Below are 27,238 nucleotides of genomic sequence, written 5' to 3'. Positions count from 1 at the left end.
AATAGCTTGAAAACAATGTATGATGAAGTATAGATGTGGGAAGATTAGAGGACTAAATTTTTTATTCTTGTTATTTCCTGCTCCTTGATATGCAGACACTCTTATGATGTTATTCAAAAGCTCCCCACAGTTTCTGTTTTCCGGCTTAGTCGAATTTTGAAGATTTTTCTCTTTTACAATCTTCAGGCATATTAATATGAGCAATAGTTACTGGAATTAACACCACTGTGTATCTGTCAATGTCATGGTAGTTATTTCTCTTGTTTTAACACCAGGCTGCTGTCTCCCTCACGGAGTCACACAATGGCTGAGGTTGGAAGGGCCCTTTGCTTAGCTTGTCCAGTCATCCTTTGAGTATCTCCAAGGGCAGAGACTCCACAGTCTCTCTGGACAACCTGTGCCAGTGCACAGTCAAAGCAAACCTATCATGTCTCAGTTTCTGCCCATTGACTGCGGTCCTGTCACAGTTGAAAAGAGCTTGGGTCCATCTTCGTTACCCCCTCCCTTCAGATATTTACACACATTTATGAGATCCTCCCTGAGCCTTCTCTTCTCTGGGTCCCAGATTCCTCAATCTCTTGTAATTTGGAAGATCCTCTGTTTCCTTAATCATTTTTGTGGCACTTCACTGGACTCTCTCTAGTATGTCAGTGTTTCTCTTGTGCTGGGGAGCCCAGAACCAGATACAACAATTTAGATGTGGTCTCACCAGAGTTGAGTAGAGAGGTAGAACCCCTTCTCTGGACCTGCTGACAAGCACTCTGCTTAGTTCAATCCAAGATGCTGTTGGCTGCCTTTGCAATAAGATTGCATTTTTTGGATCATGGTCTGTTTACTGTCCACTGAGGATCCCCTGGTCCTTCTCTGAAAAATTGCTTTTCAGCTGATCAGCCCTCAGCATGTGCTGGTAACTGGACTTACTCCTCCCCAAGTACAGGACTTTGCACTTCCCCTTCCTCCTGACAGTCACGAAATTCCTCTCAGCACAATTCTTCTTTTTCTGTCATGATTTTGCACATTATAAACCAAGAAAATCTGCTGATGCCTTTCACACCTAAAGACTTGTATGATATTTGCATATTCAAAATGTCTTTTGAATTCATTAGTGAATAAGAAAAGGCAGCTGTTTGCAACATTTTCTGACCCTGGTATCCTTTGCAGTAAGTTGCTATTTCAATGCCTTAGAGTACTTCCACGTGGTATTATTTGCCAAGCAGATTGACTCAGAAGCTAGCATTCTATGCTCTTGTGAACCATGCTCCAAAAAGGAATCAATTTCATATTTTCTTTTTGATCATTTATTTTGGATCTCCTCCTGGCTGACGCCTGTAGTGGGCACTGAGTAATAATCCCCACAGGAAGTAAACAGGAGAACTTCTGTGGCACAAGCCCTTAGTAAGTGAGGTTGTTCTGGGAGTTTTATTTGAAAAATCTAGAACTAAGTGCTGTTAGCATGCTGACAGCTGTAGGTGAATTTTTTTACACCTACATTAAAAGGACTGAAGAGCAATAGTTGTATTTGGTTATGTGGGATATGAAAAATCTTAAATTGTGAGATAAAATTAAATTATACTTGCTGCCTTGTACTCCTAAAAAACCCCACAGATAAGTCCCAGTAAATAATGTGATTCCCAGATAATGTAAATTTTTTTTCTTCTGCCATTCTTGATGACATATTAAGTGCCTTGCATATTAAATAAATTCAAAGGAATAGCAATTAAAGTAAAAATCCAAACAGACAGAAGTATTAAGACAGAAAATCTGTTAGAAATCTCCCATCTTTAATTGTGATTTGTATACCATGTATACAGAACATAGTAAAGAATGTCTTGAGATAACCACTTTTTCTGATATAATTTCAGGTTGTGCTCCCTTTGATTGATCAGTATTTTAAAAATCATCGCCTGTATTTCTTATCTTCAGCAAGCAGGCCTCTCAGCAGTGGAGGCCATGCCTCTAATAAAGAGAAAGAAATGGTGACAAGGTAAAGCTTAATGTTACTGTCTATGCATATGTGTTTTGGTCTTTAAAGAGCAGCAGTTGATTCTGGGAAAGTGAGAAGTGGGAGACACAGAGATATTTTTATGTACACACAAATTAAACATTTTTCACTTTGTTTTCCTGCTAGGAAAATTCATTGTATAAAATGGAGAGGAGTACAGAGTTATTATTATATTATATATATTATTATATGCTGTTTAAAATGTGATTATTTTGGCATGAACTTCAATTTATCCTTATATCCAACAGTGAAACACTTGCACAGTCTGTGGCACAGACTATACAATTATGTATCAGTTTTCACTGTTAGAAATAGGTATATACTGAAACCATTATTTCTTCAAAATTTGATGTTAGATTTATAAGCCAAACTTATTTGTAGCTGAGCTTCAATAAATATAAGTATTGATGTCCATCATAAAAATAAGGGAGTTACATTTTTTCTGTTCTTTATTTTTATAAATCGTACTATCACAGAAATACTTGATTCTTTCCCTGAAGTTACTCTTTTATAAGACCATCTCTTTTAAGATGTTTTCATTTAATTTCAGTTCTGACTGAATTGAAACCCACATTTCCCATTTAGTGAGGTGGATTACAAACTTCACACAGGACTTCTGAGTATCTATTATGTGTGCATGTATGATGGTTGCCTTCTTGGCTGTTCTTGGGCATGAACCATGCAGTAATGTATTGCTGTATTTTGAGGCTGCAGCCAGTTGGTGGTCATACAGACATGCAGGGCTTGCAAGATTGTGTGAATACTGAGTGGGGTTTCTAGCACAATATTAAGCTCAAGTAAGTAATGGCTGTCTTGATTGTGTCATCTCATGGACTAATCTGATCTGGCAGCTTATCTGAATGCTGTTCTTCAAGGGATTTTAAAATTGTATCAAAATTAATGCTTATAAATAATTTTCCAGTCTTATGAGCTGCTAATTTTCTGTCTGTAATAACAGCATTTTTACAGTTGTTAAGTCATGCCAACAAAGTGCCTACTTCTGGAATGTCAGCTACATCAGCATACCTGCTGCATAGAGATTCAGTATTTATGCACATATGCTTTATAGCTGTGTGAGATTCCCGAGCATATAGTCCTGCAAAAAGATCAGGTCTGCTTCTGTACTTGATTGGGTTATGTGCCATCCTGATGTGTCAGCCAAGGAGAAGAAAATAGATGCAGGGAAATCTTGGATGAATAATAGCTAATCTTATTGAGTTCTCCTACACAGAATTTGTTTCAAGCTAAGGGAAGTTTCTGGCTGTTTTCCTTCTCCAGTGAAGATAAACTTGCATTCATTAAGCTACGAAAGAGTATAATTTTGGATATTGATAATTCAGTGAAAGTCTTAGCATATGCAACAACCATTCCATATTTAGAAAATACAGAAAATCCAGATCTATTTTGCTGACAAATATAGGTCAGACTTCTTACTGAAAGTGGTGGCATTATATTCTGTCGTATTTGTAACCAACCTCTTCATGATTGGGTTTTTCAAATTTCTCATCCAGTAGACTATGTTACAAATTCTTGAACTACTGTAGTTGTATGAAATTGGTTCTGAACATCAATCTAGGTATTGGAAATTTGGAGTTATTAATGTATTTATTTGACCTTAACTAAAGACACTTGATAATAGTTTCAGTCTCACCTTGTAAAAGCATAGCATGTACTGTATGGTACAGTCAGTTGTACTGTATGTCAGAAGATAAGATGGTGAGTTTTTTATGTCTCTTCCAGAATTGACACAAAATCTATCTAATTTAATCTATAAAATTTATAACATGCTTCTCTACAGCTTTTCATATTGAACTTGGTGATCCAAGATCCTGATAAAAGAATATATATAGTATATGTCTGCATCATGGAATGAAAAATGAAGAGATTCTTGAACACACACCTAGTAGACTCATTTCTAAAACAGAGCAGCTGCTGTTGCTAGAGTGGATCACTGTGCATTGGCTAATTAGCTGGACTCAATACCTCATTAACCTGGCTGTTGTGATTCTGGACATAAATGTTTCCATTTGACACAGTGCTCTTGTCTGTCAATGGAACAACATGTTCAGATCTCATCTATAGGCTGTGCAGACATGCTTATTGTATCTTTTGCTTTTAAATCAGAGGCTAATAAATAGCCAGTGTGCCTATTAATTAAGTAGCTTAATAAAATGACATGATACTGTCCATGTCATTTATAGCAGATGAATGGGTTTGCAGCATAAAATGGATGCAAAAACCACCAAAATGGATGTTAATGGTGAAAAGTGTCACACCAAACCAGATCATGAAGATTGATCTAATTCCTCTTTAATCTGGAGCTCAGGTCAATTTGGGTAGGGCAGTTTGCTTCCACTTCTATGAATTAACTCAAAATTTCACTCTTCTTTTTTCTCAATGGAGTGCTGTTCATCAGCACAGGAAATAGTAGTAGTAGTTCAAACATGTCAAACAACATCATGATCATATTGTTTTAAACCATGTAAGAGGTGATATTTTAAAAAAAACTATTTGGAAAGAAGTTCTTGCTGTGTTCAAGTTTACAGGATTCTAATTGAAGTAGTTAAACATTTGCCATTACACACCTCAGTAAATCTGATTCCCTTGCCTTATGTTTTCAAATTGTTAGTGGTATCCTGTGTAGCACAATGACCACATTTTACTTTTTAAAGCTTTGATGGTTATTTCCTTGTGGGTTATTGTATAGAACGCTTTTATATTAATTAGCTTTGCTTTTATTTTTTTTTTTTGTTTGTTTGTTTTTTTAATTATAATATGTGCTTATTTAACCATGTTTGTTAAGGATATGCACTTGAAAATTCTTTCTTTAGTATTCTGTCCCACATTCTGCTCAGACAATTGATTCTTTCTGCGTGACATCATGTTGCTTTTCCTGCTCATATATCAGCTGTTATTTTTTCTTTCTTTTCCTCCCCTCCCTCCCTAATTTTTTTCCTTTTCCCTTCTCTTCTCTTTTATTTTTCTTTTGTCTTCAGCCTGTTCTGCAAACTTGGAGTTCTTGTCAGGCATAGGATTTCACTGTTTGGTAAGGAGACCCTTGACAAATACTAGCATGGCCATCACTTGGTTTTCTTTGCCATTTTTGCATTGTGTTAAGTGCTGCTTTGTTGCATGCTGCATGGCTGAAATGCATGGTCTACACAGACCACCAGTTGTTTAGACTGGTAGATGAAAGACTTTTTTAGGTGGAATAAAAAGCTTTTTTAGTTTTCAGTTTGGGGGGGAGGGGCTGGGGGTTGTTTAGTTTTCTGTGTGTCTTAACTAACATTTGGGTTTCATTATCATATCAAAGAATTTTGATGAGTAAATTAAAACGACTGTTTTATAATGTTATTCTAAATAATTTGGGAAAAACATTTGACAATCAGAACTGCACATTTGTATTGGAAAGTCGTTAAGGAAAATTAAAAGTGGGCTGAAATGCTTAGTTATTTTCTGGGGAATTCTTGAATATTCCCAGACGTGCTTGACTCTTCATACGCATGTGTACTCTCTTCCTGGTATTATGTGACCTTGGCAGGAGCTCCGTGTTTGTCTTATGCCATGTGAAAATCACTGAATTGAACTCAACTTGAAGTCTGTATCAAGTGTATGCATTATATGCAATGTGTGGCACAGTCATGTTCTTTGCAATTTTTTCTCGTGCTGTGGTGCTAGGAGAGTTGGAATAGTACATCCTATTCATACAAGGCTTCTATGGTGGATGCAGTGCAAACTTCAGCATCCATGAACATACCTAATTGGGGAATTATCTAATCAATTAGAATTTCATTATGGTAACATGCATCTAACTCAATTCCTGCATATTTTGTTCAGTTTGAAGGGAAGAAACTCGCTGCAGCAGTGTGGTGTTGAAAAATTTTACAGACCATTTGCAAAAACCATTAAACTAAGAAGAAAGATTGGAAGGTTTTTTGGCATAGTCGCTTTTAAATATTTTGGGAGGAGCTGAGTGGGTTTGCCTATAAAGCCAAAAGATCATAGGAGGAATGGAGTTATTTCTGCAGCTGTGTGGCATTGTTGCAGCTTTTTCTGAAGGGTGGAATATATCACAAATCTACACATAAGCTCTGATTTATACCCTAGATTATTTCTTCAAAGAATGAACTAGCTCAGGTATACTATTAAAATTTTGGAAATATTTTTTATTATTTGTGCATTTGGTTTTCAGAATTTTTTTTTTTTTCTAAAGTGAGTCATGGTTGAAATTAAAAACCTAAGTCAATGTAAGTTTCTTCAGTTCTGAGGAAAAGACCTTTTCTATTCCACATCACAGCTTACTTATTTCCCATTGCTTGGCTGGGTTCAAGTGCTAAGTCAGATAGGATCAGCTGATTATTTGTGATGACTACAGTTTAACTCTTTTCCTAGACTGCAGTAACTAACAGAGTACAAAATCTTTATGCCAACACAGTAGTTTTGGCATGGTTTGTGACAGGGTCATCATGAGACTATGAAGCATGATTGGGTTCTTTACTGTGGACTTAATAACTCAAAGTCACCATATAGTTTGCCTTCCCTTGCAAGTGAATTGCATGATGTGAGAAAACCTGATTAAGAGTGTTACACTTATTCCAGCAGAGACAAAGACTGTAGAAGAGGAGAAAATGCTCATAACAGAGCACAGCTGGGGCCTAGAAAGTTATTTTTGTGTTTTGAAGACATCTTCTGTGAGCAAGCATTGCTCAATAATAACTTTCATGGATAGTGTGGGGTTTCCTATAACAAATACCTAAATTCTATATAGTTTTGCTGTGTAAGTATTTTATATTACTGTGAATTTGAATGGTACTTCCGAATCTTTAGCTGTGTTTATGAAAATCATTAGTGAAAGTCATGTAGCTTAAGATGGAGATAAGAGTTTGATAAAATGGGAAATTAAGCATGCGTGTCTTACAGAGTAAACTTAAATGGTCACATTTGATATCTGAGAGTGTCATTGAGGTAATGGAATTATTATTCAGCATGGAAGCATTGTTTCTTTACAATGTGAAAGTAAATTTTGACAACAATAATTAACTCTTTGGGAGCTGTGGCTCTACGTCAGGAAGACTATTGATTTCTTTTCATTAGTATTTTTGGGCAGAAATGGAAAGATTTAAGTGAATACTTTTGGTGAATTGAACATATTAATTTATATTTTCTTAAACTTAAAACCAAATTTGTATAAGTAGCCTGATTCAATTTTTATACTGTTTAAATTTCTAGTAAGCATTATATTCTGCATCAGGTTGCTGAGAATTTGTGGCTGCCCCATCCCTGGAAGTTTCCAGGCTGGGTTGGATGGGTCTTTGAGCAGGCCTTGTCTAGTGGAAGGTGTCCCTGCCCACATCAGGAGGTTGTACCTAGATGATCTTTAAGGTCCCTTCCAACCCAAGCCATTCCATGATTCTGTGATAGTCTAATCTGCAGACCGGTGTACTTTTAATACTTCCCTCCATGCTTGCTGTCATTAGCACAGTCCCGCACTCTTTTCATCAGCATGGGCACTCCTACCACCAGAGCATCAAAATAATAAGGAAAATGTTTGATCTGACAAAAAAACCTTAATCTTTTGGGGTGGTGATTTTGGTAGGATTTTTTTAGGCTGCCTCAGCTTTCTTATCTGCTTGCTGTCCCATTGCATGATCACATGTGCCAGTGGAAAAAAGGTGAGGCTGCCTGGCTGAGGCAGCTGTGGAAGCTGTGGTTCAGGTTTGTTGAATTTGCTGTGGATGAGTGCCACAACAGTATTTCCCAATTTTGGTAGCTTAGAACAACTAAGTTCTCAGTGCTGCAACGAACCTCCCACACCTTCCTTGCAATTTATCTTTTAAAATCTCTACTTCACTGAAACAATTACTAATTTTACTTGAATGTTTGCTTGCATTTTTAAGAAATAACAAGCAGTGAGAAAATACAGTATGCTGTATCACTGTATGCAGATAGAAATATTTTCAGAAGTCTTAAGCCTTCAATTTTTTTCTACTTTTTGTTATTTAATTAAGAAAATTTGACAAGAAGCAAGACATGACAGTTTCATTTTTGCATTATTTCATTAAAAAAAGTAAATTTGAAAATAGGTTGTGGTTCAAATTTGTGTAGTGTACATCTGTTCTGGACTTAAAAAGCGATCCTAGAGGAAGGAGTCTTCTACATGGCAGCATTTTTGGATGTACATATGTATAGAAGGCATGTAGCAAGTCCTCTTTTTACATACCTAAATGGGAAAAATAATTACACAGTATGTGTATTATGTATTATGGACTGTTATTCATGTGGGCCCAATTAAGCTATAAATGACTGCAGACTATGTGGAACACTGGGGAACTAATTTTTTAATGATATTTTTCATAAGCGTCCTCTTCCTGCAGTAGCAACTTTGGAAAGTTAACAGTTTTTATGTTACTGAGAGAGGGAAGATAAATAATGAGATAAACTTGAATTAATTAAATAAAAAACTAGAGATGTCAAATGAAAACCAGACAATACACTGCAGCTCTAATTAACCCCACATTTAAGTGCTTCCATCTTGACTGCCTCAGCTATTTTATGAGAGATGCTTTCTTGCCTCTAGTTACTGCACTTGTGTAAACAAGGCTAAGACAAAAAACTGCATGTTTTTTAACTTGAAATTATGCAGAAGTTCAGTTGCTCTTCTGCTATGTCATTTATTCTTTCATTAAATCCGGAGGTACAGTTAGCAGCGTGTCAATAAGCTATACTCTATGCTCAGCTTAATTGGTGGATAATTTTCCTCCCTCTCTAGGAAACGATGCAACATCAATAGTCAACTGTCTTCACATTCTGGGACAGACTTTGGATGCAAGGTAATACTGATTATATTTTCTAAAGTACAAGGAAAATCACTGGAGAAAGAAATGTGCATTTATATTTGGGGTATCGTGTAAGCCTACAGAATTTCAGCACTCAAGAAGTTACAGTGCTGAAAAGATTTCCCATTGAAAAACATCAGTTACTAGGATTTGACAGGATGCTATTTGTAGGTTACACTTCAAACTTCATTATTGATCAGTGCTGTTAGTTTATGTGGTCCTAATCATGTGACTTTCTCAAAACCACAATAAAGTTAGAAATATTTTATTATTTTCCTTACACTGTTTAATAAAAAATTCAGGAGTTAAATGCACTGTAAATCTGTCTCATAGAGTGTCTTTGCAAAATTAATTCAGGTTCTAATTTGAAAAAAACCCAAACCCTTTGCTTAGAATTCACTGTTATTTTTTTGTTAAATTGATCTGCTTGAACTATTATTTTGAGGTTTATGGATGACACAGCCTTGATAGAATGGAGGGTAATGTGTTGCTTTCCATTTACTGTAAAGTCCACCATCTCTGAGGATAGTTGATTTTACATCTTCACAGTTTTAAACAAAATATGATAGCTTAAACTGGAAATTTTATCTCCATTGAAATTTTAAGTTAACTTTTTTCACTTTGCATTAAGTCTCAAAACAATTGGCTGCATTATTTGCAGATACTTCTTTTTTCTCAGTATCTTTACAGTTGCTTTCATGGACAAGTTTTACATTCCATTTGCTAGGGGGTAGAGTCATGATCATGGCCATTAATATGGCTCAGCTCTTGCATGGTGTGCCTTTAATTTGCGATGTCTTGGTTTTGTTTGTCTTAAATTGTCCATGGTCCATGCAGTCACACAGACTGAATACAGATACCAGTGAAGGTCACTAATTCAGGTCTTGGTAGACATGTGAAAATAGCTCCAGATAGAGATGAACAAATTAATGGAGGTAACATGGAAGTTTAAAGATACTGCTTTTGGAACTGTATATATTCACTTTTTCAAATAAACAGTCAGACTGAAAAAACTGGACTGAACTCAATTTACAAAGGAACATCACCTCAATTTATTTCATGCATGCCTAAATGGATACTTTCCTTAAACAAAGGATCTTCGTAATTGATCTAGTTAAATCATATAAAGTAATAATTCTCCTAGATTATATCTTTACATCATTGATTATGGTGCTCTAGTTACAAAATAAATGCATTTATTGATTGATTTGATTTTAACAGGTGTGATTGTTTTTACTCATTCCTTTCTGAGGCCATTGATCTGGAGACAGAAACGTAACTTATAATTAGGAAGATATTCTGAGTTCTAGCTTGAGACAGTTCTCTTTCTAGAGTCAGAAATCACAGACTTATTAATTCTTATTTTTGTTATGTACTTTTCCTCTCTGAAGACAAATCAATCACCTTATAAATTTTGAAGGACTATTTGCTTGGCAGAAAAAGTGTCAGTATGTTCTGCAGGATATCTATGAAACTTGTTTTCAGTCAGTTGTTCTGGTCTGAGTTGGTTTTACAGTGTTAAAAGATGAAAGATTTTTCTTCAGATCTCTGTTATCTTTTTCATGCAGCCCAAGACTAAGGTTTATTCCATGCTTGTCTAATGGAATATTCTTCTTCATTCTTTTTGCATGCTATAAACAGGACTGTGATGAAAACTGGTCTGGAATCTGTTAGGATGGCATTGAGAGCATTTTTGGACAATGCTGCTGAGGATCTGGAGAAAACAATGGAAAATCTTAAGCAAGGCCAGTTTACACACAGCAGAAACCAGCCAAAAGGAGTTACACAAATAATTAATTATACCACAGTTGCTCTCCTGCCAGTGCTATCTTCGTTATTTGAGCATATTGGACAGCACCAGTTTGGGGAAGATTTGATATGTATGTATCATATTATCATATATGTATGTATGTAGTAAGCATTACTAGACCCTCAATTTCTATTAAAAAAGGACAAATCCTATGTTATTTTGACAATTTTTTTTAATTTAATCAAACATTTGCAGCAACCAACCAAAAACATTCTGCAGGTTTTAGTGGACTCTGAATAGATATTGAAGCAGATGTATCCACGATTACAAAGTCAGAAGGATCAATTTTCTTTATAATTTTATCACAGATTTACTCTTTCTTTTTTGTGAGAATTCACTTTGTGCAACTTTCTTTGTCTTTACTCTGTCTATAAATAAGGTTATACTACTACTGTTCTATATAGTAAGAATTATGTTACACCATCATACATTCACCTCAGTTTCAGTTAGAGGGGAATCTGGGTGGGTCCTTAAATTCTGAAAATTCAAGGAAAAAAGGAAAAGTGGAAGGAGCTCCTGAAGGTTTCAGGCACCAGAGAAGGGAATGTATGAGAGCCTGTATATTGGATTTCTGTAAAGGTTTTGATTGTAAGTGGGTTCAGTGGTCCTTTATTTTCCCAAACCCAAAATTTTGCAGACATTGCAGTCTGTACACAGAGTTTAATATTATATATTTTAGGAACTCAGAGAAATATCACTGTCCAGGTGGCACTAAAAGGGGGTAATCCTGCCCTGCGTAGCTAACTCAGTTACTCAGTTATGAAAATACATGAGAAGGACCTGGAGGAAAAGAATACTAAGCTACATTTTTTATCTTTTTTAAACTCTGTAAAAAGTATTAAGGTAGCTTTAAAATAATTCTTAAAAAATTTGGAGTTGTATTGATGGATTTGAAAATCATGAGATGTAAACATGCACTTTTTTCATTAAACTATTTCTGTAAAATTCCAGACACTGTGATGATATCCAAAAAGTAATTTGTTCATTCTTAACCACTTTTTCAGGCATCAGCATGTTCATGCCTTGTGTAATTTTTGGTCTCTGGTTTCCCATGTTTTGGAACTTAATATTTAGCTTTGAATTCTTTATCACTTGACTTGGTGTTCTTATTCAGCTATTCTATATACTGGTGTAAAATACTGAATTTAGAAATAATGAACTGAGAAAGAATAATTATTTAAAACTGGGCCTATTTATTTTGTGTAGAGCATAGTGGAAAGACATACAACTTCACTTTACATTTTTTCTAGAGTTAAGATTTATCTTATTTATACAAGTGTCTTGACCTGGTGCTGGTACCTGGGAGTACGAGTTATGAAGTATGCTTGGTGGGTGGATCACGCACAAAGATGGGTCAGTCTGCCTGAGGTTACTATTATAATATAAAAACACTGAACTCCAAGATGAACTGAACTAAAATTGCAGAACAGTACATGGGCTGGGCCATGTAGCTTTGGTAAAATATCTTGTAGGCTCTCCCAGCCCATGAAGTCTTACCCTTTTTTACTGACAATATTTCATTCATTGCATCTTGGGGGATGATACTAGCACTGTAGGAGAGACTACAAAAGATTTCTATGGGCAAGAATGGGTGTAAGCACCATCCTTCTTGATGGTGCTTACAGTGTTGTTACACTGTTGCTGCAGAGTGCACTGCAAAAGCTTTTTTCAAAAAGATTTTAAGATTATTCTCACAGTTTTATGACTGAATTACGTGATAATTTTAAAACATCCTTTGGTGAAATATTCATACGGACTAAAGAATTATTTATTGTTTTTAATCCTTCATAAGTTTAAAGTTTAAATTAAGTGCATGCTATTAGCTGGTATCAGTGCCTGAATTAAAAAAAAAATAAAAATATATATATATAAACTGTAATTAAAACAATTAAATATCTGATTAACAGGATTACCTTTATTTTGCACAGTGGTCTTCTATTTATAAAAGTATCATGTGTAAAGAGCTGGTATGCCATTAATTTAATAATATTAGTGCACTAGTAAAATAGGTACTGTTTTAGCTATTAACATAACATTTAAGTAAATGGAAGTTTTGAGTAAAAAGTATGGCACTCAGATGTCCAAAGACTTTTTGTATTTAGTGGGTGATTTCTGTGAATTTCCTTTGCTAGCTTAATATTTTTAATTCCTTTATTGTGTAAAGAAATTTATCTTAATTCTTTGGGAATGTATTGAGAAAAAATTACAAAAAAAAAATCTCTTTGTAAATATAGTTTTCTTCTTCTCTTCTTCATCTTAGTGGAAGATGTTCAGGTCTCTTGTTACAGAATATTGGCCAGTTTATATGCTCTGGGAACCAGCAAGAGTATATATGTAGAGAGGTAAGAAGGAAAATAGTTCTTCCATTTTTAATATATGCATTTATATTTAGCATTGTGAATTTGCAGTTCAGAAAATAATATATGAGAGTATTATTGTAAAGACATCTTGAGAGAAAAAATAGATGTGCTCAGATGTTAAGTGGAATGTAGGTGCATTTACTATAATATGCTTCAAATACTGCATTTTATGTTTGTCAAAATATTTTTCTTAAAATAAAAGCTGCAAAAAATTATCTGACTTTTTAATAAACAGCACTTGAATTGAGCGTTAACTGAGGTATTGTAAAATTTTGTCATTCAGCTCAGCAATTGTTATATTCTTCCTTCTATAATGTTTGATCATGATGTATGTTTCTTTCTCATTGCCCTAAATTTAATTTAATTTGTTACTTGTACAATACTGTTTCTTTTCTAGCTCAGTTACCCAGGTAAATGAGGCATTGAAATTGCTGTTTTATACATCTCTGTTTCTGCTAAACCCCCTCCAATTTACATTTAGTCTGTGTAAGCCATGTTTGCTCAAAAAATAGAGATACCTGGAAAAATTCAGTTCTTAAAACTGAATAGTTGCACTGTAGTGGCTAGCATTGTTCTGCAGGAAGGCTGAACAGAATTCATACATTTCAGATATTGGCAGCAGTAATCCAGGAAGTTCACTGTCTAGGAAGTGACACTCTCCAGCAGATCAACCTGTGCATAACTCCAGAGCAGCCCCATGACATACCCTTGTTTATTTGGTGGTGGTACCATAGGCAATAATATGAAAAATCATCAACCAATATTTATGTTAAAAAAACCCCAAACCTGTGGAAAATCAGGTCTTGTTGATTTCATTAAGGACATAAAATTAATATATTTTGCTGTTTGGCAAATAATGGAGATGGGATTTGTTTTGAAGACAATGAAGTTAGATTTAACAAACTAGTGAGTTAGATCTAGAAAGAATAAAATCTCTAAGACCAAGATAAACTGTAGACCGAGGATGAACCTTGTTAAATCACAAGATCAGTTTTGAGGTATTTTACTCCTTTTAACTTGAAAGTTTGATTCTTTTGAGTTCAAATTCTGTTTGATTTCTGACACATGTGTGAGTTGGTCTCTGCTAGGGACTTCTCATCTCTCTAAATTCTGCTGTGATCAATTCAGTTGAAAAATAGAAAGACTAGTTTACCTGTCCTGTGAAGACCCAAGTGAAGTGACAAGGCATCATTTACTTCTTCCTAGAAACAAGCTTAAAAGTTTTGATGCATTAAAAAAATATGATTATCAAATAAATGTCATATATTTGAAATTATTAAAGCAATGTCTTTGTGATAAAATTTCAGAGTTCTTGATCATTAGAAGCACATGAAGAACTCACACACATGCACTCACATGAAGAACTTGACTTTCATACTAAGTCACTGAATAAGCATGAATATGATTATCACTATTTCTCAGAAAAATGAAATACCACTTAGATAAAATGATAGTTGATTTTGGTCTCTTGTTCTATCCAGTAGCTTTTTCTTAATAGTAGGGATTATACAGTCAGTAGAGCTGAGAGGAAAGTAATAGAACAGGAGGCACTTTTACAATTACTTTTGTTCCCCCTGTATGTTTTTCATTTTCTGTAAGCTGTGTAGGCCACCTTTGACATTTTATGTCTTTAGATATCATTCATATATTAGCAGAGGGTTGCTAGACTTCTATTTGTATAACATGTTCGTGTGTTGATGATCCTAATAATGTCGTGGCTTCTCTCTTTGAAATGCATTTATCTCAGAACACAGCCCCAAGGTGTGGTCAGTCAGTGCTTACCAGTGACTGCACTGGTGGTCCCTTCCAGCCTTACCCATTCTGCGGCTCTGTGGTCAAAGCTGTGTGTCATTAATGGTGTTTCTTAATTCACAGGCAACGATCAGCACTAGGAGAGTGCTTGGCTGCTTTCTCAGGGGCCTTTCCAGTGGCTTTTTTGGAAACTCATTTGAACAAACATAATATCTACTCAATCTACAATACCAAGAATGCGAGAGACAGAGCAGGTATTTCCAGATACCAAGGTCATGATTATGAAAACATGATTTCACTATAAATGCTGCTTTCCTTAAGATGTGTTTTGCATACATTTGATGGGTTTTGCATACATTTTAAAGTACAAGAATTTTCTTGTGATTTCATGGTTGTATTTCTTGTCTAAATCTTTATTTCTAAATCAATTTTCTAATCAATTTGTTTTCTAATTCTGATAAAACTGATCATTTTATGTTCCTAGTGTTACTGATATTTTAATTTTGAGGTACCATTCTCAAAAGACTGCTTTGGAATTAAATTAAGAGACTGCACATTTTAAGTACCTCAAATACCCTATATTTGACCATAAAATTACGCATTCTCATCAGTAGCTTTGGTTCCTCAGTTTACATAAACAATATTGGGTCCCTAAAACAGGCATACTTGCAATTGAAGGGAAATATCTTTACTGTCTTAATTGCATATTTATTGCCCAATATGCATATGCATATTGCCCTTATAAAGTAAAAAAAAAAGCAGAGTAGTATGTAGGTTGCTTTTTCTTTTGTTTGACATAAAAGGCAGTACAGATACTTTACAGTGATAATATGTATGTTTACTTTGCATTTATCTTTTTATTCCATTCTTGACATTTCTTATGTCGCAACATAATTGTTGAATAAGGTCACATGCACAAACGGTTCCTGCAATAAATAGAAGTTGCAGTAGAACTTCACAAGCTCTGTATATACGCTGAGTCTGAATCATATTACAGATACACAAAGATGACAGTGTATGTTTGTATAAGATGCCAGTTTATAATGGCAATAATTTTATAATTTCACCTTTATTTTTTTAAAAAGGGAACATAGCAGATTTATTCTCCTGTAGCAGCTGTAGTATCCCAACTTGAAAATATGAACAATTATGCATGCTTGCCATATATTTTATCGGTTTTAATATATCTGGAAGGACAATCCACTGACTTGTCATGATTTTTAACAGAAAATTGAATTTTTTTCCCAAAATTGCATGATCTTTGAAGAGACTCAGTGATTTCTGTGTAAAATATATTTGCTCTAAACAGGAGAAGATAGTGCTGTGCAAAAAAGACTGGCCTTAGTACAGGGAGTTGTTGAATGCTGGTAGTGACATTCATATTCATAAGTTGCAGGCTAAATTTTTGTTTTGCAGATACCTGTGTATGTCATGGTATGTGTCTGTTAATATGTTAGACATTCAGGAACTACAGACTGTGCTTGCAGATATTTTTTGTAGATGAAAGAAACTGCCTCAAAAAATCAAGGCAGCTGCAGTGCCTTTTCAGAGGAAGGTACCAAAAATTCAAATTAATTAAAAAGTAAGCATTTACAATCACATATTCACCTCTAGAATCAGTTTCTCAAATTTGCTCAGTTTGTTAGGACAGGCAATGGTTTCTGTTCTTTTAGAATTCCAGGTCCCATCTGATGTGGTGTTGAGAGATATTTCATTGTATCAATTTGTTTCCTCAACTGCAAAACTTATGATGGAAGGGATTTTGAAATTCAAGCTTTATTTTGTATTTAGAAAAGTGCATCTGATTCCTTTAAACTCATTCCACAATATTTACATTGTTGAAGCTTTCATATAGGAATTTTAGTTACAGAACTGTTTATATAAATTGCTCAACAGTATGAAAGCATTTTTTTTATTGTTGTGTTTGGTATGTTTCCTTTGGATCACAAGGATGCACATGTAAACAGAAAGCAGAAGTTGTACTGAATAGCAGCTGAAAAGAATTGTTTTCCTTTTATGACCTAGTATATTGATTTTCGGTATTTTTTTCTTTTCCAATAGTTCTGAATTTGCCAACTAGTGTAGAAGAGGTTTGCCCAAATATTCCTTCTTTGGTGAAGCTGATGGAAGAAATAGTGGAACTGGCAGAATCCGGTATTCGTTACACACAAATGCCACACATCATGGAAGTCATACTGCCAATGCTGTGCAGTTACATGTCACACTGGTGGGAGCATGGGCCAGAGAACAATCCTGACAAGGCTGAAATGTGTTGCACAGCCTTGACGTCAGAGCACATGAACACTCTGTTGGGTAACATATTGAAAATCATCTATAACAACCTTGGTATTGATGAAGGAGCCTGGATGAAGAGATTAGCAGGTAAGATGTGAAAATTAATTAATAAACAAGCAAATGTGTGTGTATATTCAGAATGTATATATACACACACACACAGGCTCTGAATCACTCTGTGTTTACCCTGTTAAAGCTGGAGTAGAAGAACTCTCACATTTTTACATTTTTAAGCAATATGGATCTTGACGAACAAGAAATACCAAGTATAATGAAAAAGCAGTGTAAGCAGTATGTTTTTATCTCTCTATAAGTAACATAAGAAGTACCTTAGACTATTCCTTTTTCCAAGAATATACACATGTGCCTTTTGCAGTATATTAAATTCAAGGACTACAGTAATTTAGCCCCATTTTCATTATATAGCAAGTTTTCATTTGCAGCCATTATACAGTTCCTTGCTATTCTGTGTGAGTGCTGGATCCTTAAAACCTGGACACGGGTTTTCTAACATATCCATTACAATGAAATGTCAAAATTCTTGTGTCATTTTAATAATAGTTACATTGATTTAATTTCGTGAACAACTTGGAATTTGATGAGAAACACTTTAATTCTCAGTGTTAAAATCTCTGAGGAAAAGTCACTTCAGTGGTGTGGATTCAATTTTTCAATTAAACTTTCTTACGACTTTTCAATATCTACTGTAATAGTAATTTCATTCATGGTAGCATTCAGAATTCCTAGTGTTTTGAGAGCTAGTAATGTAATGCACTGTAAGAATAGGTGGCATCTGCCTAAAATTCTGTGTAATTTCATCAGTTACAAATGGTTAGGTACCAATGGGCCCAGTTGAATCACTACTTTACGTAACTGTTCTTCTGAGTAGATTTTCAAAAAGCTTGTGCTAACAAGTCTGAAATGAATCATTTGAATCACTCCCATTTGTGTGATTCAATACCAGACTTCTTAGTGTGCTGAAGAAATACAGGCAAGCTGTTTCCGTGGGTTTTCAAATAACCAGAGCATGCTTTCCAGTTCCCCTTTGCTCAAGTGAGGTTCAAAGCAGAAGCCAGTAGCTGAGAAAACTTGTGTGTGCACCATGTAGCTGTTTATGTATCCATCCATACCATTAAACAACTTTGGCACTGCTCAATAAAACTATGCAGACAAATACCATGCTGACAGAATACCAGTAAAGAGGTGTTTCGAGTTTTATGATCTTGAAACCTTAATCTGTGAAGCTGCAATTTCTGCCCTCGAAAAAAGTGAATTGATTTTGTAAAATCCTGACCACATTTAATTCTTGGCAAAACTTCTGCTGATTTCAATGGGGGCAGGATTTGGCTCTGTAGCCTAGAAGTAAGATTCAAGAAAGCGGGAAAAGGTAAAAGATTTTAGTTATATTTTGTGGCCAGGTATATATTATAATATTCATTGCCTTAAATAGTGTTTTCCCAGCCCATCATAAGTAAAGCGAAGCCACAGCTCTTAAAGACACACTTCCTTCCACTGATGGATAAACTAAAGAAAAAGGCAGCAGTGGTTGTATCGGATGAAGAACATCTAAGAGCAGAAGGCAGAGGTGACATGTCGGAGGCTGAACTGCTCATCCTAGATGAGTTCACCACTTTGGCACGGGACCTCTATGCCTTCTACCCTTTGTTGATTAGATTTGTGGACTATAACAGGTATGTGGAGAGGAATAGGTCAATAAATCTCATAAAAAACCTTCCTTTTTATTGATACCGCCTCTTACCCCTTGATGTGCCTAGCACTGAATTAAAGTGGCTTTTACTCAGTCTGGCAATCTTGCAGTTGCTCAAGCTAATCCTTTCTGACTTATAGGAGGAGCTGGGGTCTCTTTGAGAAGAAAACAAAACAAAATTGCAATCCAGATCTATTGGATTTTAAGGGTTTTGAAATAGGACATCAAAAAGCCACTGCTACCAGAAAGGATTAAAAGCATTTATTATTGGTTTTGTTCACTTGTATCCTTGTAAAATGTCAAAAAGTGATTTCAAAGCATAAAGACAATGAGGATTATCCCCTTTTTCACCCTTTCACCGAATTTTAGGGCAAAATGGCTGAAAGAGCCCAATCCTGAAGCAGAAGAGCTGTTCCGCATGGTGGCTGAGGTCTTCATTTACTGGTCGAAGTCTCATGTAAGTAATCCCTTGGTAAATACTTGTTTTAATGACATTTCTTAATAGGGAGATCAGTTATTTAGTGGTTGTGTTTGTAAAACACATTTAAAGACGGATTTCTGACACTTATGAAATGTCAGAGAAGGTAGGAGAGTTGGATAGGTATTTCATAACGTAGTAAACTGATTAAAGTTATTTTTCTTACAGATTCTGGTTTGTTTGTTTGTTTGTTGTGGGTTTGTGGTTTGCTTGGTTTTTTGCTTTTTTGGGATTTTTTAAAAATATATTAAGCTCATTGCATTTCGTATCCTTACCCTATTTTTTTCTTTTCAATTATTTTAACCCCATGGCCTTTTTGTAATCACACCTAGTAAGTACTGATACTTCCTAAATAAAACATGATGCAGTGAATACTGGAACACAAAGAATTAAAACCCTAAAGGAGTCTAATTTCTTTGTGTGTACTGTTGTCTATACTAAATTTCTTTATTTGCTGTAGCTTCAGTTCTCTCCAGTCTGGGGAACAAGATGCCTTATAACTTCAGTACTTGTAAGATTTATTATAAACAACACTGTATGAAAAGTGATTACACTGTAGATAGATACTGGATAATGAAATCACCTGTGTATTCATAATTTCAGTCTTTTTAATTAAATATTTTCTTATGTACCTGAATATAATGGAAATTTATAATGCAGAAAGATGGAATGAATAATTTACTGGTGAGGGAAAACCTGGACAATATTTTTATATTGAATTGAGGAGGAGTGAGATTTTTACCATGTCTTTTTCATAGCTAGGGAAACACTTCCTTCTCTCTAACATGGGGAAAATCCCCAAACATACACCACCTGAGTTATGCAATGTAAATGAAGCTGAAATTCAAGGGCATTGTTGATCATCTGTTAATTTTGACTGCCATTGTCTTAACTTGTGGATTCTACAGATTTCTACTTAATTTGTATTTTTCTTTAAGGTATGTTTAGATAGAGTACTCATATAAATGCTTCTAACTGACATCTTCTATGTATTTCCAGAATTTCAAAAGGGAGGAGCAGAACTTTGTGGTACAAAATGAAATCAACAACATGTCTTTCCTTATCAGTGACACCAAATCTAAGATGTCTAAGGTAGTGTTAAGATTTTCATATTTTTCTCTTTGCAGAGGGAAGGAGTCAGGAAGACTCCAGAGAAGTACCTTTTATGGTTTGATTTTGTTTGTTTGTTTGCTTGTTTTGGGGAGGAGGGCATTTGCTTTTTGGGTTTTTTTTTCTTTTTTCTGGTAAAGAAACCTGTTGAGAACACTGGGTTGAGATGCAAAACCCAGTCATTTGAGAAACACACTGCAAAATAATGGCAATGTTAAAATGCCAGTTCCAGTGGATGAGGTCATACCTGCATAGGTAATAAGGAAATTGTCAAACCAGAGACAAGTACAAAGTTGCTAGTACAATTCTTTTGTGTAATATTGGATTTGGTTTCTTCTTCATCTTTACTTTATTCTGCAGGCAGCAGTTTCTGACCAGGAAAGGAAGAAGATGAAGCGAAAAGGTGACCGCTACTCCATGCAAACCTCTCTCATTGTGGCAGCACTAAAGAGATTGCTTCCAATAGGCCTAAACATCTGTGCTCCTGGAGACCAAGAGCTAATTGCACTGGCCAAAAATCGATTTAGCATGGTAGGTGCTGTTTTCGCACTTCTAAAAGGTAGAAATATTTATTATTGATTTCTTTGAATGTTTCACCCTGTGATCATTCTTACAGCATGACACAAAGAATCGAGATTATAATTTTGTTTTATAAGGGCACAAAGAGTGATTATGGTATATATCTACGTAATTTTTCTCATGGCTTAAAACATTTTAATTTGGACATACTTTTATCAGTATGGATGTATTTCAGAATGATCAGTATATGAACAGAGGTAGCATTCAGTAGTTGAACTAGCTATTTCTCTCTCTTGATTTTTAATGCAAAGTTATTTTTTATGAAGCTTGAATTTGGTTGGTCTTGATCCCAGAAGTCTTTTCCAACCTAGATGACTAGACTAGTGACTGTCATAAAATTAAGAACTAGCTCTTTCCTAACTTCTGTGCCCAATATCATAACTAATTCCTTTTAATCACTCTCATGTTTATGAAAGAATTTCTGTATGGATAGACTGTTTTAAAAGTGATTCTTTTGGGTATGTACTCAGTGCAATAATTTGATTTTAATTTGGAATATACTCCTTTCTCAAGCTATAATACTTTCTGCACTCTAGGGGGTTACATGACCATTGCACTCCTGAGCTGAATGCTATAAAGGCTGCTATAAAAGACCTCTGCAAAACAAACAGAACTCAGATAATAGAAGGCTCTATTCATGTTACTGTTTTTATTTGGTCAAACTTTTGATATGTGTATGTTAGCAATTTGAATTCAGGCTCATATTTAGTGTGCTACTGTGAACAGATATGTATGATACCAACCAGAACTTGATCCTGCGAGCTTGGGTACAAGAAGATTTGTCTCTGAGATTTTTCTCAATCTTTCACATTGTCTGTTTCATTTATCATCTCATGATGCTGAAGGCTGATTTTCAAATGAATCATAACGTTTCCTGATTACCTTCTATTCCTAATTTATATGATTTGAAATCTATTGGCAGAAAGACACTGAGGATGAAGTACGAGATGTCATCCGCAGTAATCTCCATCTTCAGGGCAAGGTAATCTATATGCAGTTTTTAAATTTGATTTTTCTTCCAATGAATCCTTTCATCAGTGCCATATGATGACAACCTGTCTTGGTAATTAGGATAACTTGTAGTCCCTTACTCTGTCAAGTAACTTGTTCAACTTAACTTTTAAATGTTAAGTATTTAATATGTGTATATATGTGTTATATACAATAACATATGGCCATTCAAATCTCTCTCCATTCACACCATTAATACGAAATTGCTGATGGAAGGCAGTTCTATCACTGTTTAAATATCACCTACTATTATTTGAGATAAAGTCTGCAAAATGTTCAAAGATACTGGGATTGAAGTGTAAATGAAAAAAAAGCTGCCATTTTGGCTTATTCTGTAAAGTGAAAAATATCCAGTTTTCTCAGTTTGGTTCCTGCTTTCCAGCCCTGGGAACAGAAGGTATTTTGGGAAAAAGTATAGATTGTTGTTACTGAATTCCAGTTAGTGGTAGGTGAGTAGCTTTAGGGGAAAAGTCTTGAAATGGCCAGCATAATTAAACTGTTTTCTTAATGCTTCAAATTAAGAAAAAGAAGCCAGAATATGGAAGTGTAATAAAATTATGCATGTGTCTCCTCTATTGAAAAAAGATGTGATTGTACCTATGGATGTTGCTTTACTTAGGATTGTCCTCTACCTCTTCCCCCTGCCCCATGTTTTATTCACCACAAGAAAAAACTAAACTACTGTTTTCTGTGCCTATTAAAAGGTCACAAAAGAGTAAATGTAAGTTGAAAATCTGGTGCTTTTTTTTCTGAGCAATTATTTAAGAATCATTCAGAAGTCTAGATTCTGAATCTAGGACTTCAGTGAAATCAGTGCATGGCAGTAATAATTTTTTTTTTTAATGAGCTGGTACTGTGATGGTTCTTCCAGAATAATATGTGAAGATTAATTTTCTCCCATCATGTTTTTCATATGTCACTGCCATGTTCACAACAAATGTGTTTAATTCAGTAGCTTTAAATTGTAGGGTTTGCACATAGAAAAGTTTATTTTGAAAACAAAAGATTTGGTTTAATCCTAAAACCTTGAAATACTTATCTTTATATAGTAATTATTGTTATATACTGAGAAGCAGAAAACACAGAGGCAAATTAGGAAGAAAGCAGTGTCTCTGAAGATCTTGATGAGCAACAGTACTTAAACTTAAATGTGAATGCCATGAACATAAAACCTTTGAATAAGAGGTGATTTTGTGTATAGACTTCAATTGTGTTTTCTTAGTGGCAATGATAGATATTTCTGTTATGACATTTTCAGTATGTGTACATTGCCAGTTTGTGAGCCATGCAGTTACAAGTCTTGCCTGGGATTTCATGTTGCTGTTTAGCACCTATCCTTCTGTTTTAACTATTTCAGTTTCCATTTTGTTTCTTCAGTGATACGTTCTGCTGTTAAGAAATTTCTGTCTGTTACTGCTTTGTTGCCTGGAAGTCTTGATACATTCTAATACCTTTGTCTGTGCTTTCTCTTCAGTAACTTCCTATGCTTAAATTAAAAGTTTGCTGTTGTTAAGGAACTTACATCTTCTCTGTTTATACTACATGAGAATAAAGGTGCTTTTAAATTTCTTAGATTGATGCAATTTCACAGTGCCTTGATGGTTAATACAAAAGTGATTTTAGCTAATCCCAAGTCCACACTGTTGGATTTTCCAGTTGTAAACTTTTCATCAGTGACTAAAATTTCCTATTTTTAAATCAATTCCTAGTGAAAGAGGAAAATCTGAAAGAGAACCTCATAATACATAGATAACAAAACTAAACTGCTGTTGTAGTTAGCTTTATTTTGTAGGTGTTTACATATTGCTTTATTAACTTCTAAAAGCTCTGATTTATACCTGTGTTTGACAAGCAGTTAACTGCAGACAAAATGATTTATCAGTGCCACATTCTAGAGTTAACACTAAATATTAAGTGTGTAACTAATTACTTAAAGTATAATGTCTGAAGTTAAATTCAGTAATTATGTACAAATTACAATACAATTTATACCATAATTCTCTGATATCAATAGGATTCAGTCACTATAGTGTCAAGTATGATATTTCTTCTTACATAAAATGATGCCATCATGCATAGACTACCCTTTTGTTGTCTGATTGAGTCAGATATAATGGGAATGTAGTATAAATTATCTTATAAATTTACTATTTTCTACTATGAATTAATATGTAACTTAGTTATAGTGGTGTTTGTGTAAAGTGTCTTTCAAAATATAGGAAAAATACTGCTTTTTGGACGGCTGGTTTTCTTCCAACAATAGCAATATTCATTCTTCAGTTGGTGTTTTCTGTTAACCACTTCTTCTCACAGACATCTTAAATTCTGTTATTTACATTAGAGCTACAATGTAATTTATCTAGATTCCTTTTTGGAGTAATGCACTGTTAGAAAATCATCCTCCTGAATCTTTGGCTATTAATGTTGTGGCGTCTATTTCATGCATTTGTCTGCCTTTGTCTACATTTGTACATTTGTCTTCACTGTGTTTCTGTCTTTCCTTTCCTTGCATGCCTGCATGCTGTTACTCAGTACCAAGCCTTTTATTTCAAGAAATTGATGACGAAACTTGCATTCATTTTGTCATGGATGAAGCTCAAGTCACCAAAATCTTCTTCCAGCCATTCTAATTCACACCTTGAAATGCCAACTACTCATACCCTTAGGAAACTACCTATACAAAAAAGCTGTACCTTGATAGAATGTGAGGAATCCTCAGATCAAAAGACATCTCTACCTGTGATTAAAAAGTCTTTTGTGGACTATCCATTCATGACGATCCAGTCAAATGCTCACACAAAGACTGTGGATGTGACAGTTGTTAAGAAATGGAAAAGCCGAAAGGTGGAAGAAATGCCTGCAAAATATGGCTTTCTAGGTTATAATAATCTATTAATGAACGACTGTGTAAGTTTTTAATTATTCCTGGAACTTGAGTAAACCGTGTATCGTAATACGTTTTGTGGAGGTGAATTAGCATTCTTGTCTCACCTTAGGCACAAATTGAGATCTGGAAGCACAAAGAAGTTTTAGTCAAGTAAGTGTTGACTCCAAGACCTATGGAAATCTGTAGAGTTTAGCCCCCTCAAGTTCTCCAGCCATCCTGGCCAGTGTGTCTTCAAGAGTAACTGCATAGTCAGGAATGATCCCTGGCCACAGTTCTCAGTAAAACGGGTCACCAGCGTCATTGGCACAGTAAATGGTTGCAGTCTTGACTAGCAGAAGGACTGGGGAGACAAAAAAAACAAAAAAAGAAATCACCAATTGTAAAACAGAGAATTACAGATTCATGAAGTAGAAAAAATGAAATGTAAAGAGAAAAACTTGATAAAAGCAATTTTGTTTCTTGCAGTTCTTTATAATTTGTAGGCTGATAAGCAAATGCATCTCGATTTCATTTTTCCAAATTAGCTTTTAATATTTTTAGTTAATAACCAGTAAAATTAGGATTTTCTAACATTTAAAAAAAATTAGAATAGATGTAAATGATAGCAATGCTACTGATTTCCATGACTGAAAGTCATCCCAACAATTAGAGCAACACTTTCAGCGTTGTTTCATTTAATAATGGGAAAGGCAGTGTACTAGGTTATGTCTCTGTACCTCATATTCACTATTTTTCCACAAATATTATATTCATTGCTGGTGACAGTGCTATTTGTTAACCAATGATTTTTTGCTATTTGTCTGATTATTAGTGTTTTAGTTCTGTGGAACGGGTTGCCCACAGAAACTGTGGATGCATCATCTCTGGAAGTATTCAAGGCCAAGTTGGAGAGGACTTTGAGAAATCTGGTCTCATGGAAGGTGTCCTTGTGTATGGCAGAGGGGTTGGAACTAGATGTCCTTAAAGGTGCCTTCCAACCCAAACCACTTTATATTTCATGGAAGCTCTTACAAAGCATTGCACAAATTAATCTTGTTCTCAATGCTCTATGGATTAGACATGTAAAGGTGTAGGTTAGCTGTATAAAGTGTTTCAGTTTACCTTGGTAGCACTTTCTCTACTAGCTAAACTGTTTGGGACATTTTTGCCTTGGTGACATCAGAAATCTTTCTCCTGCAGCTTGAGGATCCCGCCATTAGATGGCAGATGGCACTTTACAAAGATTTGCCAAACAGGACTGAAGATTCTTCAGATCCAGAGAAGACTGTGGAAAGGGTCCTTGATATAGCTAATGTGCTGTTTCACCTGGAACAGGTCAGACACATTTTACCAAGTCCATTGCTTCTTAGTCTAAACAAAAGTATTCACCCTTTCTTTTGAACTTTTACCTGCTGTATTTAATGTTATATTCTTTTTTCTTTCTTTTGATGGCTACTGTTTATATACTTAGTCCTGTGTTTTGTAGTCCAACATCATGATCATATCTATCTCACAGTGTATTTACAGCAGCTCCAACAACAATTTGTTTGGCCCATCTGGCAAACTCATAAATTCCTTGCTGCATTCAAGAAACAGCAGAAGCAGACTGGAAGAATAATTTTTTTTCTGAAAAAGATTTGTCAGAAACTTTAAGTTGCTTCAGAATCTGGTGAAAAGCTCTACTGTATTGTTTAATATGTTTTGCATTAATATATGAGTTTCCCATGTGAACTACAGTAACTTATTAAGTAAACCTGTATTTTAGTGTGTGTCCTTCCCATATTCTTTAAAATATGAAGTTATAAAAATCTCCTATGTGGGTACATCTTACAGCTCAAAGTTAGTTGATAAGTTATTTTTGTGACTTTTCTTTTTGAAATATTGCCTATTCTGCACTTTAGATTTATTATGTTTTTTCCTTTTTAAAAGGTAGTGAAAAAACAGGACTTTAACTTGGAGGGTGTTCCTAAAGGCAGAGATGAGCATTGCTGGTTGCACACCATAGGCTACAAACTGTCTTCATATAAATATTTCTTTATTTTTTTTTTCCTTTTCAAAGAACATTTGAAAATTTAAGGTTCTCTTGAATTCTCATTAGGTTAGTTGGTTTCACTCAGAAAGTTTTCAGATTCACTGTAGGAAGGTTCCTCACTGTCAGGAGGTCAGTGGTTCAGTCAAGAGGAACCTGAGAGCTATGTGAATGTACTTGTATATACACCCTGCAGAAGGTGTGGATGATGTGAATATCTGTCTCCTGTCTATTGCATCACACAACCCTTCTTCATATTATTTGCCAGCCTTGATATGGATTTGCTGCAAGTTCAACAGCCTTACAGTTCGGTAGAAGAGAATGAGGAGTCACTAAATTTCATCTGTTGCTGAATATGTGTGGAGCAAGCAAAAAATGATAGAATATGGAAGTAAACTTTTG

At 34.9% G+C, this 27,238-nt stretch overlaps 1 protein-coding gene across 10 annotated transcripts in view; it reads left to right on the top strand.

Annotated features, from left to right (window-relative positions):
• The window catches only part of RYR2 (ryanodine receptor 2), a 378,221-nt gene that overhangs the window by 287,283 nt on the left and 63,700 nt on the right, over positions 1-27,238 (top strand). For all 10 annotated transcript variants that reach the window (XM_086877715.1, XM_086877706.1, XM_086877711.1 and 7 more), the window contains 13 exons: positions 1,863-1,984; positions 4,999-5,048; positions 8,772-8,832; positions 10,480-10,718; positions 12,909-12,990; positions 14,884-15,014; positions 16,822-17,142; positions 18,506-18,746; positions 19,133-19,220; positions 20,241-20,333; positions 20,712-20,882; positions 21,853-21,912; positions 26,008-26,142. In XM_086877715.1, the coding sequence (XP_086733841.1) occupies positions 1,863-1,984; positions 4,999-5,048; positions 8,772-8,832; positions 10,480-10,718; positions 12,909-12,990; positions 14,884-15,014; positions 16,822-17,142; positions 18,506-18,746; positions 19,133-19,220; positions 20,241-20,333; positions 20,712-20,882; positions 21,853-21,912; positions 26,008-26,142 (1,794 nt within the window). The remainder of the gene's footprint in view (positions 1-1,862; positions 1,985-4,998; positions 5,049-8,771; positions 8,833-10,479; positions 10,719-12,908; positions 12,991-14,883; positions 15,015-16,821; positions 17,143-18,505; positions 18,747-19,132; positions 19,221-20,240; positions 20,334-20,711; positions 20,883-21,852; positions 21,913-26,007; positions 26,143-27,238) is intronic.

The sequence above is a fragment of the Cyanistes caeruleus genome, chromosome 2, assembly GCF_971803275.1.
Source record: "Cyanistes caeruleus chromosome 2, bCyaCae1.hap1.1, whole genome shotgun sequence".
NCBI classification, from domain to species: Eukaryota; Metazoa; Chordata; class Aves; order Passeriformes; family Paridae; genus Cyanistes; species Cyanistes caeruleus.
Note: the sequence above shows the minus strand (reverse complement) of the source record. Positions and strands in the feature narration are given on the sequence as shown.